The sequence below is a fragment of the Miniopterus schreibersii genome (assembly GCF_964146895.1).
Source record: "Miniopterus schreibersii genome assembly, chromosome: 1".
In the NCBI taxonomy this organism is placed as follows: Eukaryota; Metazoa; Chordata; class Mammalia; order Chiroptera; family Miniopteridae; genus Miniopterus; species Miniopterus schreibersii.
The window spans coordinates 136,473,864-136,496,340 of record NC_138101.1 but is presented as its reverse complement, the minus strand read 5'-3'; the positions used below and the strand labels follow the sequence as shown (position 1 = coordinate 136,496,340).

The 22,477-nt window shown below is 36.3% G+C and overlaps 2 protein-coding genes across 2 annotated transcripts in view; one reads left to right on the top strand and one right to left on the bottom strand.

Moving 5' to 3' along the window:
• LOC308546626 (olfactory receptor 4F3/4F16/4F29-like) overlaps positions 1-22,477 on the top strand; it is a gene marked incomplete at both ends in the record, with an annotated part of 168,970 nt that overhangs the window by 95,268 nt on the left and 51,225 nt on the right. The window lies entirely within an intron of this gene.
• LOC308546645 (olfactory receptor 4N5) lies at positions 5,225-6,151 on the bottom strand (the record flags this gene model as incomplete). The annotated part of the gene is made up of 1 exon (XM_081115809.1): positions 5,225-6,151. The coding sequence occupies one exon, from the start codon at positions 6,149-6,151 to the stop codon at positions 5,225-5,227; it is 927 nt and encodes a 308-aa protein (XP_080971935.1).

Genomic DNA, 22,477 nt, shown 5'->3' with positions numbered 1-22,477 from the left:
GCTATAAATAACTTCTGTGGAAGAAAATGTATACAGTGTGAGTCTTATAGAGGGAAAAATTTGGATTTGCAACTCAGAGAAGCCTCATAAGTGAAATCTAAGATCTTCAAGTATATACAGATGCAAAACAAGTGGACTTTCAGAATAGTAGTAGCTAACATGAAATCACAGTCCAGAAAGCTCTGAGAACACCAAGCAGAAAACCTCCACCAGAGCATACTATATTCAAAACCAAACAAAAGAAAAGAGAAAATAAATCTTGATGGATGCTAAAGAGAGATAAGTCACATTACTTAATAGAGGAACAAGGATAAGAATTACATCAGATTTCTTGTCATAAACCATGTAGTAGAAAGAAAGTGGAGTAAAATTTTTATTGTTAAAAAAATCAACCTAGATTTTTATGTTCAGCAAAATTATCCCTCAAAAGTGAAGGAGAAAAAAACCCCACTTTCCCAGACAGAGAAAACCTTAGAGAAGTTATTCATTCTCCAAGAAGACAACATTCCTTAATGTCTATACACCTAACAACAGAGCATGAAAATACATGAATCAAAACTGATGTAACTCTAAGGAGAAATAGACCAAACCATTAGTACAGTTGGAGACTTTAACACTCTGTTTTCAGCCGACAGAAAATTAGTAAGGACATCATTGAACTCAACAAAAGCATCAGTCAAATTGATCTAATTAACATTTAAAGACCACTTTTCCAACAGCAACAGAATATACATTCTTCTCAAGTTTACATGGAACATTTGCCAAGTTAGACCACTTCTGGTTCATAAACTACAACTTAAATTTAAAAGGTTACATTTAGAGGGTGCATTCACACCCACACCCACAATCACACTCACACATACTGGGACAATCTAGACATGCCAATCTTTAGGATGCACATCTTGAGGATGTTGGAGGAAATTGGAGTACCCAGAGAAAACCCACATGGACATGAGGAGAATAAAATGTGCAAGCTCCAGAATCTATTTTTTCCTCATCAATGTTATAATAAAATGACCTTGAGTAAAATGACATTATTCAAGGAACTGCTGTATACAAAATGAAACATGAAGAGAATAAAAAACAATTTTTATTATATAAATCCCTTTTTTTAAAAATATATCTTTATTGATTTCAGAGAGAGGAAAGGAGAGGGAGGGAGAGATAGAAACATCAATGATGAGAGAGTCATTGATCGAGCCCTCAACCCAGGCATGTGCCCTGACGGGGAATCGAACCCTGATCGCCTGGACCTCAGGTTGACACTCAACCTCTGAGCCATGCCCTGCCGGGCCCTAAATCCCTTTAAAAGGTAAATGACTATACAAAGCAAAAGTAACAACAATATATTGATGAATGTATTATCTCAATAGATAACAGTAGACATTACATATAAAAGAGCTGAGATGAGGTAAATGGAAGCTTACTGTAGTAACTTTCTTACTGAAAAGATATAATATAGAAATTAGACTGTGATAAGTTAAAAATGTAAAGTATGCATTTATAGCTCTAAAACAACCACACACAAAAACTCAAAGAAGAGATAGCTAAGAAGCCAATATTATTAAAATGAGCAAGCTTAAATAAATAATAAATATAAAGAAATAATAATATAAAATAATACTCAAGTATATAAAAAAGACAAAACTGAAAAAAAAAGATGGAACACACATAAAATGGGAATTTTAACCAAACCATAATCATGATATACGTAAATGACAGAATATCCTAATTTTTGTTTGTTGTATTAGATAAAATATATGTTGCAGGAAAGAAGCCACTATTACAAATAAAAACACATAGAGATTAACAGTAAAAAGATTTAAAAATCTATGCTAATAGTTTTATGCTGTAGAAACTATGCTGTAGAAAACTACCATAAACTTAGTGACTTAAAATAGCAAATATTTATTATCTTACAATTCTTTAATTCTGAAGTCTGATGCAAATCTCACTGAGATACACTCATAGTGTTGTCAGAGTTGCATTTCTTTATGGAGACTCTACGGGAGAATCCATTTTCTTGTCTTTTCAATTAAACCAAAAGGAAGCAAAAAGAGTGGGAAAATATAAATATAAAACTTCTCACAAGAAAGCTAATTTTAATCTAGCCATATCAATAATAATCCTACTAAATGTAAATGACATTTTATTTTTTACAACTATCATGCATGTATTTATATATATGACAAACCCAAGACATCATCCTATTTTTTTGTACAACCAATATTCACTTTCACTGTATGCTTATTTACATATATAAACATATCTAACAAGCTACTTTTTCTTATTTTTCATTCTTTCTTTCAAATTAGTGGTTTCCTCCAGGATTATTTTCTATTATCTGAAGAACAGCTATTAATATTTATTTAGTGCAACTTCTTAGGGAACAGATTCACTCATTTTTATTTTTCTGAAGTATCTTTATTTTATCTTCACTTGAAGACTATGTTTAAATCTCATGTAGACTTTTTGATTGGTTTATTCTCTTTTAGCACATTAAATATGTCTGTCACGCCATTGTCCTCTGGTTCTCATGTTTCTGTTATTAAAAGCTGTTAGTCCTACCATGTTCTTTTCAAATCAACATGCATTTCCCTACCCCAGATGCTTCTAAGATTTTTCTCTTTATCTTTTATTTTTATCTTATATTGATCTGTTTGAGTCTTTTATTGGTCTTTATTCTTCTTGTGGCACACAGAGTTTTCGTATATGTGGATTGATGTATTTTATCAACTCGTAAATGTTCTTTGTGATTTTCTTTTCAAATATTGCATCTCTCCCATTCTCCCTTTTCCCTATCCTACTTGGACTTCAATTGCACATCTATAAGACATTTTCATTGTATCTCACATATCTCTAATGTCCTTTTCTGTATTTTCCATCCTTGCATTACAATTTGAGTATTTTCTATTGACTTAAATGCCAGTTCACTCTAGGTTTCTCCTGTGTTTAATTTTTTAAAAATATATTTTTATTGATTTCAGAGAAAAGAAGGGAGAGGGAGAGAGAGGAATGGAAACATCAATGATGAGAGAGTCGTCATTGATCGGCTGCCTCCTGCAGGCCCCCAACTGAGGATCAAGCCCACAACCCAGGCATGTGCCCTCACCGAGAATTGAACCATGATCTCCTGGATCCTAGGCTGACACTCAACCACTGAGCCACGTCCGGCCAGGCTCCTGTGTTTAATTTTAAACATCTAGAATTTAGATTTTATATCTCTTTTCAGTTCTAGAATTTTCATTGAATTCTTTCTATGGATTCCAACTCTCTCTTCAAATTCTGTTTTTTTAACCTATTTACTACACTTTTTCTTCTATTATTTTGAACATATTGATAATTGTAATTATAATGTTATTTTTATTTACTTTCATAAGATAATCTATTTATATTTTAATTATCTTTTTCCTCTTATTTTTGATAACATATTTCTACCTTTTGATATTTCTAGTGATTTTTATTAAAAATTTTAAGTTATATAGTCTTCCCCAAAAGACAGTTCATCCATCTCACTACTAGATCTATATAGTGGAGGTTAATTCTCTCATTCCAGTGCATTTCAGCTTGGCCAAATTTGCCCTCTAAAGTACTGGCAAAATGTAGGGATACTTTAGGTTGTTATAACTGAGGAGGTCCTACGGTACCTAGCAAGTGGAAGTCAGGATTGCTGCTAAGAAATCTGTAATATACAGGAAAACCCCTCACAACAAAGAATTGTATGGCCTCAAATGTTCATAATGCCAAGGTTGAGAAACCCTGCCTTAATCCAAACAGAGATTTTGTTGGGTTAAACTGATTTGCAGCCTTCATAAGATTCAGTCTATCTCTGGTTCACCCATAGACCTTTAGGATTAAAATTGAATCCTGATGTATTCTCAGGAGTTCTGATTCACTTATGTGAGATTTAAATTTAGGAATAATGGAAGTGGGCAAAAAGACAACAGAATGCAAGGCCTCCATTGTGTGTGGGGATATCTAGTGGTACGAAAGCAGTTCTGGAGTACTTACAAGTACTGAGATCCTGTGATAATTTCAAGTAAAAAAAAATGACTTCTGTATTCTTAGCTCCATAATTGCTATGAGAACAGTAACTCCTTGTATATACCAATTTGTTGATAATGTCTTGAGATTTATTACTGGTTGCCACATTAAGGCTACTCTTACAGGCCTTTTCATGATTTTTGTAAATACTTAATGCCTTATATTATTCCCATTTTTAAAAAATAACCAGAGTGATTTAGTTATCTGTAACTAAATAATGACTGACACACCAAATTCCTATCATCATTGCATTCAAGGTAAAAAGATTTTTGAGTAAACTGAAATTCCTCTCTAATATTTAATAAATAACCATTAGGAATAACTACAAAACTCTCCAAAACTTTAAAATATAAATAGTTTTATGACAGTGTCCCATGGAATCCACTAAAATAAGAAAAAATAACTAAGTCTTTAAGTGTTAATAAAAAACACTCAACAGCATGATACTTTCTACTTAATGATATTTTACTACACATAGCCCTTTAATCAGAATCTTCACCCTCTTGCCTTAAGTCAAATAGGAAACATTAGATAGTTATTTTTGCTTAATGTATTTTAATGGCCTCTCTTTGGAATTTGAATAATTGAAATTCTTACCATCATTAAAATACAAGATTTTGCCCATATCAGCCTCTCCAATGTCAATTCCTGCCACTTTCACACTTATTAACTAAATTACAGCTACTTTATTTCTCTTTATGGTCCTCAAATGTATCAAGCTCATAAGATCTTTGTGCCCTTGTACTAGTCATCATCTCTGCCTAGAAATTTCTGTCCCCAGGTAATTGCATGGTTGTTCTTTCAAGTCATCTGGATGTCAACTAAATGCCACTCAACAAGACCTTGTTTAACAACCAGAGATAAAGTAACTGCCATCTTCCAGTCAAACTCTATCATAACATTACTTTTGATTTGTTTCAGAGCACTCTCTTTTGAATATTATGGTGCTTTATTCTTTAATTTAATAGTTTAACCTGTCTTTATCCACTTGAATGTAACCACAGGAGACAGGGAATCTTACCTGTCTCATTCATACACCTAAAATAGTACCTGAAAATTGGCAGTGCTTAATAAATACAATATTTGATAAATTACTGAGTGATTCAGTGCATAATGAAAAGTGATTTAATTCATTCAAGCTGGACTTCCTCTTTTTGCTTTTCTCATTCTTCTCTTCCATTCAGCAAACAATGTGCCGACTCAATAGCTTCCTCATGGAAGCTTTCACTTCCTGGTTGCGAAGGGTATAAATCACAGGATTCATCAAAGGAAAGATCACTGTGTGAAAGACAGAAACCACTTTGTCAGCTGGGAAAGCTCTAAAGGGGCGAGTGTAGATAAAGATGGCAGGCCCAAACATGAGAAACACAATGATAATGTGTGTGGTGCATGTAGAGAAAGCTTTGTTCTTCCCTTCAGAGGAATGCCCCCTTACACGGCACAGGATGACTGCGTAGGAGGCCAGAAGCCCCAGGAAGCACAGGAGGGTGAGCAGACCACTATTAGAGACCATCAGGAGCTCCACCACAAAGGTGTCCATACAGGCCAGCCTGATGACCTGCGGCACATCACAGAAGAAGTTATCCAGCTGGTTGGGGCCACAGAAAGGCAAGTGGAGAATAAGAGCCACTTGTACAATGGAATGAGTAAAACCCCCAAGCCACAGAGCCAGCAGCAAGGCATAGCAGGCTCTACGGTTCATGATAGTTGAATAGTGTAAAGGACGGCAGATGGCGATGTAGCGGTCAAAGGCCATCACAACAAGAAGGAACATCTCTCCTGCTCCAAGGAAGTGCAAGAAAAAGAGCTGAGTGATGCAACCGTTGTAGGAGATGACCTTCTTCTCAGAGAGGAAGTCCACCAGCATCCTGGGAGCCACAATGAAGGAGTAGGATGCATCCAGGAAGGCCAAGTTGCCCAGAAAGAAGTAGAGGGGGGCTGTGAGGCCAGGGTCTGACCTGATGGTGAGAATGATGAGGAAATTCCCCGGGAGGATGATGAGGTAGAAAATTAAAACTAGCATGAAGACCAGGAGTTGAGCATCTTGAGACTGGGTCAGACCAAGGAGAATGAATTCTGTCACCACTGTGCTGTTCTCGCTCTCCATCACTGCTCAGTGTACAAAATAACAAACAGAAAAATATTATGTGTTATAACCAGGTTTTTATCTATTCTATAGGTCTTCCTCAAATATAAACAATATTTGCCACATCCAACATCCCCTAGCTGAAAACAATTTATGCCTCACAACTCTCCTATGTTTTGAGTTAACCTTTCTACCCTTTATTTTCCCAATTTCCCTAAGGCACTGTTCTTATAGCCACACTATTGTTCCCATTTAAATGCATTTATATAATTGTGCTCCTGTAGGACTGTGAGCTACTTTACTTGAAGTATATTAGAAATTTCCTGGAGATTAAAGATGGTGGCAGACTGAGTGGAAGTTACACTGGCACTCTCCTGGGACCAAACTGGAATTACAACTAAAATATAGAAAAACCATCCTGAATAATTAACTGCAACTGAAGACAAGCTGTAGAGCACCCTCATAATCAAGGAGGAAAAGTGGAGACCATATAGAGACTTGTAGGAAGTACAGAGGCATGAGAGGGCTAGCTGGGCAGCAGCTGAAGATACACAGGGATATGTCAGCTGTAGGGGGTTCCCACTGAGTATTCTGGGACCTAAACCCTAGGCTGGGCTTCCTAGCCAAGAGCACCAGAACTGAGAAAGGACCACATAACATCTGGCTGAAAAGCAGCTGGGTTTCTGAATGCCAGGGAGAGATGGCTGGAAGTGCAGACATGCTCTTAAAAAGCCAACACACAAACTTTTGTGTGCAGAAACTCACCTTTGGCTCCAGCAGATGGAAGGCAGAGTGGATTGGAGCTGTGTGAGGAGAATCTTGGGTTTGGGGCTCTGGAGATAGAGCTCAGAGAGCACCTCTCTGGATTCCTATGCTGAGTCATTCCCCCATAGTGCAGAGGACATCTTGCTAAGGCAGACATTTACCTTCCAAGCAGATTTTGCCTGAGTGGGAAGAAATTGCCCCACCATGCTGGAAAACCTCTCCTTACCTTGTGGAGTTTCTACAGCCTGAGGCTCCTTAAAAGAATCAGATTAATTAGCCTGAAGGCTGAGGCAGACCTCAGAGTGCTTTTAGTCTTTGCCTGATCTGATTCTGGACCTGGGCCTTGGAAAAAGCAGACTTTGGTGTGCATCTTGGTCCTGTCTAACCACACCAAGCGCCAGCAGAGGAGAACTCAAGCTGAGGGTTGTTGATAGCTCCAAATAGGGTATTCAAGGTCAGTCACAAACAGCATCTGACATTGGCCTGCACCAGAGACCGTCCAAAAGACTGAGAGTCCTAGCAGGACTACCTAATACATAGAAACAAACCCAAATAGGCAGCCAAAATGGGCAGGCAAAATTACAAGCCCCAAATGAAAAACAAGAGAAGTCTCCAGAAAAGGAGGTAAATGAAATGGAGATAAACATTTTTTTAGTTATAAAAGTTCAGAATATTGGTTGTAAGGATGCTCAACAGCATAAAAAAAGATACGGAAACTATGAAAAATGATCAGTCAGAAATGAAGAATGAAATAAACATAGCAGAAATAAAGAATACATTGGAAGGAATAAACGGCAGATTATAGGAAGCTGAGGATCAGACCAGTGCATTAGAACGCAGGGTAGAAAAATCACTCAATCAGAATTCCAAAAAGAAAAAATAATTAAAAAACAGGAGGAAAGTCTAAGGGAGCTGTGGGACAACGTGAAATGTAACAATATTTGCATCACAAATGTGCCATAAGAGGTTGAAAGTAAGCAAGAGCTAGAGAAACTGTTTAAAGAAATAATGGCAGAAAACTTCCCTAACCTGGTTAAAGAAAAATTCACACAAATTCAAGAGGCACAGAAAGTCCCAAGGAAGAAGTATCCAAAGAGGCCCATGCCCAGACACATCATAATTAAAATGCCAAAAATTCAAGACAAAGACAATTTTGAAGGTAGCAAAGAAAAGTAATCTGTTACCTACAAAGGAGCTCCCATAAGGCTGTCAGCTGATTTCTTATCAGAAACTCTACAGGCCAGAAAGGAATGGCATGAAGTAGTCAAAGTAATGCAAAACAAGGATCTGAAACCAAAACTACTCTATCCAGCAAGGCTATCATTCATAATAGATGGTGAAATAAAGAGCTTCCCAGACAAAAAAAGGCTAAAGGAGTTTATCGCCACCAAACCAGCATTACAGGAAATGTTAAAGGGACTACTGTAATTAGAAGTAGAAATAGAGAGAGAAACATAGGCATAAAGAATTAAAATGGCAATAGATAAGTTTTTATCAATAATAACCTTAAATGTAAATGGATTAAATGCTCCAATAAAAAGACATAAGGTGGCTGAGTGGATAAGTAAACATGACCTAAATATATTCTGTCTACAAGAGACCCACCTCAGAACAAAAGACACACAGGAAGAGAGTGAAGGGATGGAAAAAATTTTTGCATGGAAATGAAAAAAAAAAGCTGGGGTAGCAATACTCATATTGGACAAAATACACTTCAAAATGAAGACCATAATGAGAGACAAGAAAGGTCACTACATAATACTAAAGGGAATGACCCAACAAGAGGATATAACCCTGATAAATATATATGCACCCAATATAGGAGCACCTAAATTTATAAAAAAACTTCTGGAGGACTTTAAGGGAGAGATTGACAGCAATATAGTCATAGTAGGGGACTTCACTGGATGGGTCTTCTAGAGAAAAAGCCAATACAGAAACAGTGAACCTAAATGACGCACTAGATTAGATGGATTTAACTGAAATTTATAGAACATTCCACCCCAAAGCTACAGAACATACATTCTTCTCAAGTGCACACGGGACATTCTCAAAGACAGACCACATATTAGGGCACAAAACAAGTCTCTACAAGTTCAAGAAGATTGAAATTATATCAAGCATCTTCTCTGACCACAATGGCATAAAATTAGAAACGAACTACAATAAAAACACTAAAAAAATTTTAAACACATGGAGACTAAATAGCATGTTATTAAACAATGAATGGGTTACGAAAGAGATGAAGAAAGAAATAAAAAACTTCCGGAAATAAATGAAAATTAACCCTAAATCTATGGGACACAAGGAAAGCCCTGAGAGGGAAGTTCATAGCACTACAGGCCTACCTCAAAAAACAACAAAAAGTTCTAATATACTCTGTAATCCTACAACTTAAAGACTTAGAAAGAGAACAACAAGAAAAGCCCAGAGTAAGTAGACAGAAGGAAATAATAAAGATCAGAGAAGAAATAAATGATATAGAGATTAAAAAACAGTACAGAAGATCAATGAAACCAGGAGCTGGCTGTTTGAAAAGATAAACAAGATTGATTAATCCTTAGCCAGACTCATCAAGAAACAAAGAGAGAGGACCCAAATAAACAAAATCAGAAACAAAAGAGGTGAAGTAACAACTGACATCACAGAAATACAAAGAATTGTAAGAAAATATTATGAACAACTATACACACCACCAAGCTGGACAATTTGGATGAAATGGAAAAATTCCTAAAAAAAATACAACCTTCCAAAACTCAATCAGGAAGAGTCAGAAAACCTGAATAGGCTGATAATTGCCGATAAAGTTGAAGCAGTAATAAAAAACTTCCCAGCAAACAAAAGCCCTGCTCTGGACAGCTTCACAGGGGAATTTTACAAACCATTCAAAGAAGAACTAATACCTATGCTCCTAAAACTATTCCAAAAAACCCAAGAGGAAGGAATACTTCCAAGCTCTTTTTACAAGGTCAGCATTAGCCTAATTCCAAAATCAGATAAAGACACTACAAAGAAAGAGAATTACAGGCCAATATCCCTGATGAACATAGATGCTAAAATCCTCAACAAAATATTAGCAAATTGGATCCAGCAATATATTAAAAAGATCACACACCATGACCAAGTGGGATTTATTCCAGGGAAGCAAGGCTCATACAATATTCACAAATCAATAAACGTGATACATCACATAAACAAATTGAAGACAAAAATCACATGATCATATCAATAGATGCAGAAAAAACATTTGATAAATCCAACCCCCATTTTTGATAAAAACTCTCAGCGAAGTGGGAATAGAGGGATGATACCTCAACGTAATAAAGGCCATATATGACAAACCTACAGCCAACATCATACTCAATGGGCAAAAACTAAAACCATTTCCCCTAAGAACAGGAACAAGACAGGGGTATCCACTTTCACCACTCTTATTCAACAAAGTACTGGAATTCCTAGCCACAGTGATCAGATAAGAAGAAAACATAAAGGGCATCCAAATTGGAAAGGAGGAAGTAAAATTGCAATTATTTGCAGATGACATGATATTGTACATAGAAAACCCTAAAGATCCCACCAAAAAACTACTAGATTTGATAAACAAATTTGGCAAGATAGCAGGATACAAAATTAACATCTAGAAATTGATGGTATTTTTATACACCAATAATTTACTCTTAGAAAAAGAAACTAAAAAAAAATCCCATTTACCAATGCAACCAAAAATTAAGATATTAAGGTAGGAATAAACCAAGGAATTAAAAGACCTGCACTCTGAAAACTAGAGGACATTGCAAAAAGAGATAGGGGAAGATATAAACAAGAGGAAAAATATACCGTGTTCATGAATTGGAAGAATCAAAATCATTAAAATGTCCATACTACTTAAAGCAATCTATAAATTCAATGCAATCTTTATTAAAATACCAACCAGCATATTTCACAGACCTAGAACAAACACTTCAAAAATGTATATGGAATCAAAAAACACCCCGAATAGCCACGGCAATCTTGAGAAGGAAGAACAAAGTTGGTGGGATCACAATACCAGATATCAAGTTATACTACGAAGCCACTGTAATCAAAACAGCCTGGTACTGGCATAAGAACAGACATATAGATCAGTGAAATAGAAGAGAGAACCCAGAAATCGACCCAACCCATTATAGTCAATTAATATTTGACAAAGGAGGCAAGAACATACAATGGAGTATACAGTCTCTTCAATAAATGGTGTTGGTAAAATTGGACAGGTACATGCAAAAAGATGAAACTAGACTACCAACTTATACCATACACAAAAATAAACTCAAAATGGATAAAAGACTTAAGTGTAAGACACGATACCACAAAAATCCTAGAAGAAAACGTAGGCAGAAAAATCTCAGGCATCTCTCGTAAAAATGTATTTGCTAATACATCTCCTAGGCAAGAGAAACAAAGGAGAAAATAAACAAATGGGACTACATCAAAATAAAAAGCTGCTGCACAGCAAAAGAAACCATCAACAAAATGAAAAAGAACTACTTGTGTGGGAGAACATATTTGTCAATGACACATATAAGGAACTCACACAACTTGACAAAAGGAAGACAAACAATCCAATTAAAAATGGGCAAAGGACCTGAATAGACACTTCTCCAAAGAGGACATAGAGATGGCCAAGAGACATATGAAAAATGCTCAAAGTCGCTAATCATCAGAGAGATGCAAATTAAAACCACAATGAGGTATCATTTCACACCTGTCAGAATGACTACCATCAACAAACTACAAATGCTGGCGAGGATGTGGAGAAAAGGGAACCCTAGTTCACTGGTGGTGGGAATGCAGACTGGTGCAGCCACTATGGAAAACAGTATGGAGGTTCCTCAAAAAATTAAAAATTGAACTGCCATTTGACCCAGTGATTCTACTTCTAGGATTATATCCTAAGAAACCAATCAGAAAGAACTTATGCACCCCTCTGTTTACAGCAGCACAATTTACAACAGCTAAGATCTGGAAACAGCCCAAATGCCCATCAGTAGATGAGCAGATAAAAAAGCTGTGGGACATTTACACCATGGAATATACTATACAGTTTTAAAAAAGGATTTTTTACCCTTTGGTACAGCATGAAAGGAACTGTAGAGTATTCTGCTAAGTGAAAAAAAGCTAGTCAGAGAAAGACAAGTACCACATGATCTCACTCATATGTGGAATATAATGAACAAAATAGGACCAGAGACATAGAAGCATGGAACAGACTGAGGGATCTGAGAGAAGGTGGGTGTGGGGGAGTGGGAGGAGAGGTTGATCAAAGAACTTATATGTTTATATGCTTAACCTATCGACACAGACATTGGTTGGGGAAGGACTGGGGGTGGGATGGATTCAGAGTGGAGGGGAGGGGATCAATGGGGGGGAAATGGGACATCTGTAATACTTTCAACAATAAAGATAAATTTTTTAAAAAAGAAGAAATTTCCTAATTAAAGCAAAACTTAACCATTATCAAAATGGTCAGATTTTGTTCTTGTTGTTAGTGGTGGTGCACTATCTCCAATGTTTAAATTAGTTGCTGGGTTTTTGCTCTGTCTTCATCCCTACAGAGCATAGTTCTTTTGCAGGTGCTTCTTTTCTTCAGTTTCTATAGAATGTCCAGTTCCCAGCAGGTAGCTATATGCCTTTTTGCTCTTAAAATTGTGTCTTAAAAGTTCTCATTAGATTGTTCTGCTTTGGAGCCCTGTGCATCCTTACTCCAAACTGCTCACCAGGATCTCAAGCAAGGGACCTACATTTCACCAAACATAAAGGTGTCCCCCAGTTACACCCTTGGTAGGGTCCCAATCCTGCATCTGCTCCACACCCTGTTCTTAAATCTTAACACCAATCCAGTCTCACTTGCTCACCATATATCCATGGCCTACTTCTTCCTCAGATCTCATAATGATAGCCTAATGATCCTTCCCACAAATATTTTTATATAATATACAATTTATCACAATATGTAAAATATTTCAACTCTCTCAAACTAATAAAATTGGCCACATAGTACATATAGTCTAATATGCTCATTTGACAGATGAGAAAAATAAAGTAATTGCAGTTATAATTCTTAAATTTGCAATGAGTTTCCATCTTCATTCTCATTAGGAAATAGAAAAAAGGGCTTGCATTGCTTGGTTTAAACTGATTAGGAAATTGTTAGTGTCCCATCAACTGGTGTTGTTTTATTTAGGCACCTAAATAATTAACCATGATCTTGCTTGTATAAACATTTCCCCTTTTGGGGAAATATGCTAGTTTCAATAAGAATTCTATTCATGTTGGAGACATCCAGAAGTAAGACTTAATCTACATAGTGGTCTCCAAAGGGGTTGGCTGTGTTCATAACAGGGGCTACACAAGATAATTAACCAGAATGCATAAAATCAGTGGACTTTATGTATTATTATAAATTATGCATTTACAATGTCTTATGTTTGTGATTGTTTTATTATTTCTATATCACTACAACTGTAAAAACATATTTTATAAATAAATATGTATATATAGTATTGTGATATGTGGGCATGTCTGACTACAGGAATGATATAAAAAATAAAAGATTGGTGATTATAATAAAATACTATAATGTGACATATAACTATTTCCCTTGAGTTTTACTTACCTGCAATACTTGTTTTTCAAAAGTGCTATGGCTACAATGTAATACAAATTAGCAATAAGAAGGAATGAAGTACTAATCCATGCTGCAGCATGGATGAACCTCTAAACATTATGCTATGTGAATGAAGCCAGTCATAATTCAATTAATGCAAAGTCACCAGACAAGGCAAATGTATAGAGACACAAAATAGTAGAGTGGTTGCCTAGGTGTAAGGGTAGAATGGGCGAGTAACTTCTAATGAGTCTGAGGTTTCTTTTAGGATGATGAAAATGTTCTAAAATTATATCATGTTTATGCTTGCATAAGTCTGTAAAAACACTTAAAACCATTGAATTATGTTCTTTAAATGGTAAATTTTATCATATGTTGATTATATCTCAATAAATCTTGTTTTAAGTGCTATTGAATGTGGTTGGGGAAGACCTGAGAGGGAAAAATTCCCAACTGAAATTTGACAGAAATTATTGGTAGCATCCCTAGAAAGAGGATCTAGGAAGAGAGGAAAGAAGGAAAGAATAAAGAAAAATCAGACTTAAAGAGTCCATAGAGCCTGGCTGGTGTAGTTCAGTGGTCGGGCGTTGGGCAATGAACCAAGAGGTCCCTGATTCAATCCCCGGTGGGGGCACATGCCCAGGTTATGGGCTTGATCCCCAGTAAGGGGGTGTGCAGAAGGCAGCTGATCGATGTCTCTCTTTCATCTATGTTTCTATCTCTCTATACCTTTCCCTTCCTCTCTCTCAAATAAATAAAAACATATTTAAAAACATTTTTTTTAATGTCCATAGAAAACTCATGGGAAATTTAAGCACTACTTTGGTGTTCTAAACATCACCTAAACATCAGAACATTTGTTTTATGTGATTAGTAAACTTTATAATTAGCAGCCAAATGTTATGGAACAGGGATTTATAACACATGGGCACATATTTGTGCATACAAATACATATTCACTCATGTAAACACACACATAGTGAGTTGAAGCAAATTGGAATGGGAAAAAAATCTTTGGTGTTCTTCAGATTAGCTTAGGAGCTCCCTTCTGTCCTTTACCCACATAGACAACTAACTATTGGCTTCCACATTCATCCCTCACTCCGCCTACAGAAGAACCCTGCTCTTAAGAAAGTCAATAGTTCCCATTACCTATTCTGACGTTTGGTGCATTCCAGGTTCTCAGTTACTTCATGTTTTTGGGGGGTTGACAATTCCAGGCACAGGTGACACTCTGAGAGTTACAGTCTCTTCCACTCTTCCTTTTTTATTTTCTGTCCTCTGTCTATTATCAGCAGGTGGAACTCCTCACCACTAACGCCGTCACTCCACTTTCCTCCTCCCAGTCTCATTTCCGTACATTCTGTCCTGGTGATTCTCAAATCAGGCTCATCACAGAGACCGAGGACAGATAAGCCTCAGACGGACATTACTCTGCACAAAATGAATTCCTGGAAAGAAAAAAACAAAACAGTGGAGCTCACAGGGACAAGATTTTTGCTCTAGTCAGGTAAGGGAAAGAAGTATTGTTCGTGTAGGCTAACATAGGAGCTTAAATACGCTCATCTCTAACTTTTTTTGTTATTTCAACCAATACAAACACACATCTGGCACTGAAGATGCACAGAGAGAGGGTGCGATGTCCCCCCCGTATAGAGCGGGACACACAGCAAGCGCAGGCCACACCGAGCCTGCCAGGGTTCCTGCAGCCAGCTGTGAGGAGGCCTGACTACCGTGCTAGCATCTCACTCTTTCCCCTTTCCCCTTCCTCTTGCTTCTTTCCTTCTTTCCTTCTTTCCTTTTTACTCCACAGCATTGATATAAATAAAGATCAAATGAGTTGATTAGTAGTCAATTCACATCGACTTAATCTGAACTAAGAAAACATTCAATTTGCTCTTCATTGGTAAGCCTTTCTTCCTTCTTTCCTTCTTTCCTTCTTTCCTTCTTTCCTTCTTTCCTTCTTTCCTTCCTTCCTTCCTTCCTTCCTTCCTTCCTTCCTTCCTTCCTTCCTTCCTTCCTTCCTTCCTCCCTTCTTTTTCATTTTTTATCTTTTCCTATTCTCTCTGCTAATTTTATCTTCAGACACTCAGTTTTATCTTTTTTTTAATTTACTTTTCTCTTTCTGTTCTTCCCATCACCATTTATCTCCCACTGCACCCTCTCACCTCCACCCACCCACCCGCCCCCTGCAGCCACCACACGGTTGTCTGTGTCCCTGAGTTCTCTTTTTTTTTTGCTCAACCCTCCACCCAGTCACAACACACTGTTTTTTCACTTTTTAAAAACATTTGCTTTAGCTTCTTTTATTTTTTCTTTTCCTTTATGTTTTTCTCGCAGTTTCTCTCACTTCTTATATCCCTGCTTTCCCTTCCTGGCCGCTCCTCCTTGACTCTTTCTTCTTTCTCTCATTCCCCACATGCTCTCAGTCTCAAATCTTTTCACTTTGCTCTCTCCGTGCGTTCAGCTTCATTATACTCAGTGCCTGTCTTTCCATGAATTCTGAGACAACAGCTTGTTTTCCTCCTTCCATGGTGGAGTGAAAACTGTAGGAACTTCCTAAGTGTTCCATTCCAATGGATTTTTCTACAGATTGAAAAACGCTCAATTTGCTCTTCAGTGGTAAGCCTTTCCTCCTGAATATTACCCTCTTTGAATTCTGCTCATTCTCAATTAGGCATTAGTTACCTCACGTTCTCTCACATATTTTGTTTATTTCTAACTCATCCTGATAAAGACAAAGTGACCGATCTTTGTGCTTTAAAATAAATCTCCTTAATATCATCCCTGCCAACACAAATACAGTTAATAAAAGTTTGAAAATGACAGTGTGGTTTCTGATACGGTATTGATTCTATATTTTAAGTTATTAAAATATATTGTTACCTATTCTTACAAGTTTAAAAAAATGTGGATCAGGCTGAAGCACATCAGAAATATTTAATTGATACTAGAGTTGAAGATTACATAAAATTTCATTCATTCGCACAAATCTTCACCCAGACAATTACTTATCAAATAAATGGGATAGTTAATTAGATGGTGGAAACCTCTATGGTCCTTTCATATTTAAAGGCTTTAGACAGTATCATGAATATTACAGGAAGAGCATTGGTTTGGGAATTATTATTATTTAAGCTATCATATCTGCAATTAGGTGACTCTACAAACTTAAGTCACTTAGTCCTTTGAAACCTGATTTTTAAATCTATAAAGGAGAAATAATATATTCACTCTTTTTACTCCACAGCATTGATATAAATAAAGATCAAATGAGTTGATTAGTAGTCAATTCACATCAACTTAATCTGAACTAAGAAAACATTCAGTGATCAGACAAATTCTAGAAAAAAAATGCTAAGTAGACACTATGTCACTAGAGCTTTTGACACTGCTCTGCCGTTAATCTCAGAGGGGATGGTGACTGTTTGAATGGGTAGAACTTGTAGAGGTTTAAGGAATTGTCCATGTGAAGTTTTCTTATCTAATTCAGCTAAGGTTTGTGAATTGTCTTTCTTGTTTTCAGATCCCTAACTCTGAGCCTCATATTGGTGTATAATAGAACCATATGCTAGAGAAGAAGCTCATGCCAGTTGAGTATGGGGACTGAGAGGTTTGCAAGCTTGTGAAGTTAGTCAGGTTTGTCTCTGGGACTCAGCTTACCCTTCTTACTCATGATTTCTGATTTCCGCCTCCTCTTTATCTCTGATTTATCATGGGGAAAATCAGTCACTTGTGTGATACCCAAATTTAAATCCAAATGGTGAACTTTTCAAAGCTATTGACATTTTCATTTTTTATAATAGTGCAATTAAATATTTTAGGCCCTTTAAAATATTATTAAGCATCAGGAGGATGTGACAGGAGTTGTATTTGAGGAGCAAGATAGAAAGGGCTATATGTCTGAATTTCGATCTTACCCTTTCCCTGTTTCTGCAGCATTATTCTATCCTCATGCATTTTAAGGCAGTAGATATCCCAGACAAATAGTATGAATTTTGTTCTATTTCTTCTTCCTCTCAGTTAAAACAAACAAACAATGACCAAAAATTTCACCTTGGCAGGAGTCCAGCGCTACTCTCAAACAAATAGCTATCTAGCCTCTTTCTTCTGATGAAAGGGAGATTAACTGATTATTCCAGAATTTTTCCTTAAATATATATTCTCAAGGTGGATAGTTGTAAATTATGAAATTTACTAATTTGCGATGCAATAGGGAATATGCCTTGGGGTTTTACAGCAACCTTAAGCCTGCAGAGTCCTTCCAATGGTAATTATTAGAATGTCAACTAGAATTAGAAAATTTTAAGGATTAAATATTCAAAACATGTGTCAGCTAAGGCCTCACTCAGTCATATTAGAATCTTGATTTTGACATTTTATCAGTGGCAGTGATCTTATTAAATAATTCATATGAGTGATGAGAAGGCATTGATGTTTAGTAAGATAAAGTAGTGAGATTAAGTTAATGGTAAGTATGTTAGTATCTGCATATTTTTGGTGCAGAAAAACTAAGTAGAGAGAGAAAATATGTTATGCTTAAAAACACTTTTCAGAAATAATTCACCTTACCTAAGAGAACTTCATGGTTTCTTATAGACCCTCTAGGACTGTGTCCTCTCAAATAAAAGAACAGTTACTCTGGTGTGACCTTGGTATTTATAATTATTCGCTTTTGAATATGTCATTTCTGTGTTCTGCTATAGCAAAATGAAGACCTTTCTGTTTTTAATTTAAAAATATTGCTGAGGGGAAAGTATTTAACCATACAAAAGTCTGTTTCACTCATTGTTATACATTAAAAAGAAAGATGGAATAAATTTGAGTCACATTAAAATTAAAATAACAACTTTTACAAAAGAAACACAACATACTATCAAGTATACTTTTATTCAGATTTACATCCAGTTCAGAGAGAGATGCAGTGGGAGATGTGGAAAGTGGGAGAAAAAGGTAAAGAGGTGGAGATAGTGGTATTTGTAGTTTTTATTCCTGTTACAATCTGTGCTGCAAGTAAATAACTTTGAACATATGTCATTTTGCTTGTGTGAAAGTTTATCTATAAGATAAATTCCTGGAAAGACAGAAGGCTAGAAATATAAAATAATTGGAAAAAAATAGAAGAACAGGGAAGGAAAGTGGAAAGGCAGATATGGAAAAAAAATGAGAAAAGATGAAGATACAGAGAAACTATGGCCACCAAGATGCACATACTGCAAAGCCATATATAAAGATACAGAAAAAGGAGGAAGGAGTAGGAAGAAGAGAGAGAGGAGGGGGAAGAGGAGAGATGAGAAATCTTTGGAAATGCAAAGCCTTTGTTTTGTGTTTGTTTTTGTTGTGTTTTATTTAACTGCAGACTTTCCAGGGATCTCACTTCTCAGAATTTACTACATCACAACCCTTTGAATTAATGAAAAATAATATTGAGATCTTAACTACTAGTCCACAGTAGACCTCGCCTCTCTGCTGAAAATGTTTTTCATCTTAGGCAATTGTATAGCATTAAAAAGAATGACTTGTGTGTGTTTTAATGGGCGGATCTCAGATTGACCTGCACTAGTTTGCTAAACAAGACATCCAGTAATAGTGAACATATCTCAAGAATGGAACTCAAAAGGCAATAACCCCATGAGGGTTATTTCTTGGGAAAATGTTACACGCTTTCTCAGATGATTCCCAATCTGAAAAACTGGAAGTGTTCAGGGGAAGGCAAAAGTAGGTTTACAGTTGTGAGTATGTGCAAGAGTTTATTCTTGTTTGTATTATTATTTATTAGTTATTTTATCGTTTTACACATGAGGAACTGTAAATCTACTTTTGCCCACCCCTGTATTTCTTTATTTCACAAAAGTTTTGAGTGTGTCTCATTTGGAAGGCCTGTTGTATAGGTGGATGAGCAATTAATTCAGCACTGATTATGATCCTTGGCCTCAGGGATTTGACACACACACACAAAGTCAGAGAGTAAAAGACTATAACAGTGATATTTTGAAGAATGCATGGAGACAAGGCAGGTATTCTTTTTGATTATTAGAAAAGTGTTTTCTGGGGAGGTGACATTTAAGCTGAGGTCTGAATAACTAAACGAATGTAGCTGTGGGGATACCTGAAGGAAAGGCATTCCAGGCAACAGGAAGCGCAAGGACAATGACCATGAGGGAGGGAAGAGCTGGTGCATTGAGGAACAATAGAAAGGAGACCATGGTGGTGGGAGAGTGGAGGAAAATGGAAGAAAAGTATAAGGCATGTCAGAAAGGTAGGCACATGTTGCTCAGGATGTGGTATTTGGTCATTACTCTAAGTGAGTAATTGTAACATAATCTGAAGGTCACTCTGTCTACTGTGTGGAGAATGGATTGAGGGAGGCCAAGGTAAAAGCAAAGAGGACAGTTTGGAGATTTTGCAGTACTATGTGCGTGATATGTTGGCAACTTAGCCTGGGAGAGGGCGGGAGAAGGAGGTGATAGAACTTGACATGTATTTTGATAGTAGAGATATTTGGACTTGCTGATACACATGATGTCTGAAAAGGAGAATAATGAATAACTCATGATTTCAGATGGAGTAGCTGCAAATAGTATTGCAATTTAATAACATGGAAATGACTCGGGCAAGATGAGATGAGTGATAGAATAAACCCTGCTGTTGAAAACATACATCTAATTTTTATAGGAAATGCGTTTGCATAATTAAACATTCTTTTTTAAAGTAAAAAATATATGTATATATATATATTCAGTGAGAAATCATTCCATCGTAGTCTCCCATCCATTACTCATGATTCAAGAGAGGAAATTATCAATTTTTTGTGAAGACTGGACTTTGGGTGGTGAGTGCATGATGCAATATACAGATGATAAACTATAGAGCTGTACTCCTAAAACCTGTATAATGTTATTAACCAACATTTAACCAATAAATTCAATAAAAAATTAAAAAATAAAAGTAAAAAAATATATATTCAGTGAGAAATTTTCCCATCATAGTCTCCCATCCATTACCTATGCTTCAAGAGAGGAAACTATTAATTTCATGTGTAAATTAAAAAACTGTGAGTATAAAGTAAATTTTTATGTACATTCTTTTTTCCCTTTTAAGCATACTTTTAAAGCATACTGACAAGAAAAACATGCTGAGATGTTCTAAATTAAGTTACAGCAGCTGGAGAATGAGAGAAAAGGTGTGTGGGGGGAGTGGGAGGGGTTAGCCTGTTAATAGCTGAGGGACAGCTGACAAAAGACTGCTCACCTTCCTGAATGGGTGTCGGAGTTTTGAATCAATGTCCAGGAGTCTGTGGCCCACCACTAGACCACCACTGCGCCCTGCATATCCGTCAACTTTCAGGACCGTTGCCTTTAACCAATCAAAAGTAGTAAATATTTCTTCCTTACAGACGGTGCTCCTATCATAGAACTGACTCCACTTTACCTTATCTTACCCCCTTATTGTAGCAAATGTAAATTCTTTCAAAGTAACTTACATCTTTCTTCCCCAAAACATAATGTGTAAAAAGCACTCAACTCCAGGGCAGTGAACACATGGCCTTCTCCACCCAGCGCTGCTGCTTGTGGGTTAGACTTCATGTCCCGGGACCTGGTCCTTTATGGGCCTACAAAGTCCTTTCTTTTAAAAAGGCTTTGCCAGCACTTGTTTGTTGATTTGTTGATGGTAGTCTTCTGACGGGTGTGAAGTGATATCTCACTGTGGTTTAAATTTGCATCTCTCTGATGCTTAGCGACGTTAAGCACTTTTTTCATGTCTACTGGCCGTCTGCTCGTCCTAGACACAAACAGTCTGGTGATGGCCAAAGGGAAGGGGGTGGGGCTGGGTGGAGGTGGGCAAAGGAGGGGAAAACGGGGACGTCTGTAAGAGTGTTGATAATAAAAATAAAGTTAAAAAATAAAATATAAAGGCTTTCAGCCGTGGAAGTTTTTTGTTTAACAATATCAAACACAATATCTCGCACCTTATTTTTCACTTTCCATATATCTTGGGGAATTTTCCATGTTAATGCTTAAAGAGTTTCTCAACTCTTTATATATATGGTTGTTTCTTATTCAATTGTTAATAAATTATTATCAACACTTCTCCTCCAGTCATGTCCTCCATGATTCAGGCTGGCTTCCTGCTTTCTAGCTTTCCAGAAGTTTTTTTCTTTCTTTTGTTTTAGTTCCTAAATCCACATGTAATTTTGAAATTAGTAATACTTCATTGCTGTACAATTATGTTTGTTCTTGTTTAGTCCAAGTTGAAAAATTTTAAGAAAATGTGTCTCTGTAGTTGTGGTGTTTGAGGATCTTATCAGGCAGTGACCTCTTTCTTAGTGACTTTAATCCTAGTCATATGTAATACGGAGTGATGAAATAAGGAGAAGTCTATCTTGCTTATATATGGAGATATGATGTTAGGTAACAAGACAGTAGAGTCCATCATTTTATCAATATATATATGCATTTATTTTTTCCTTCTTTTCTTTCTCTTTTTTTAAATTAGATGGACATTTGAGCCTGTGGAGAAGTCAGTTGTTCTTCCACTTCTAGGTAAAAAGAAATCGGTTCAATAATGACTCATTCAATCATAAATAAGTCAATTCAATCGTAACTCAAAACCAGACTTCAAGTTCTTAAAACGAGTCACCTTAGTGTTGAGGAATGAAGCAGATCCTCATATAAAAGAAGAAACCTTGTCTACCACCATTCCACATTAGAGCATGAGTTGCAAATTAAGTCCTCAATTAATATAATTAGAATATTTTTAGATAAATAGAACCTCTGGAATTCTTCTTGCTAGTCATTCATCTTTGTTTATAATGAAATTATGACATGAATTTTTTTTCGACAAGAGCTTGACACATTACCTTGTCAAATAAGAAGACTAAAATTCTAATTAGTCATGAACATGACTATGTTCTTGAGTTTGAACTGAGAATTTAT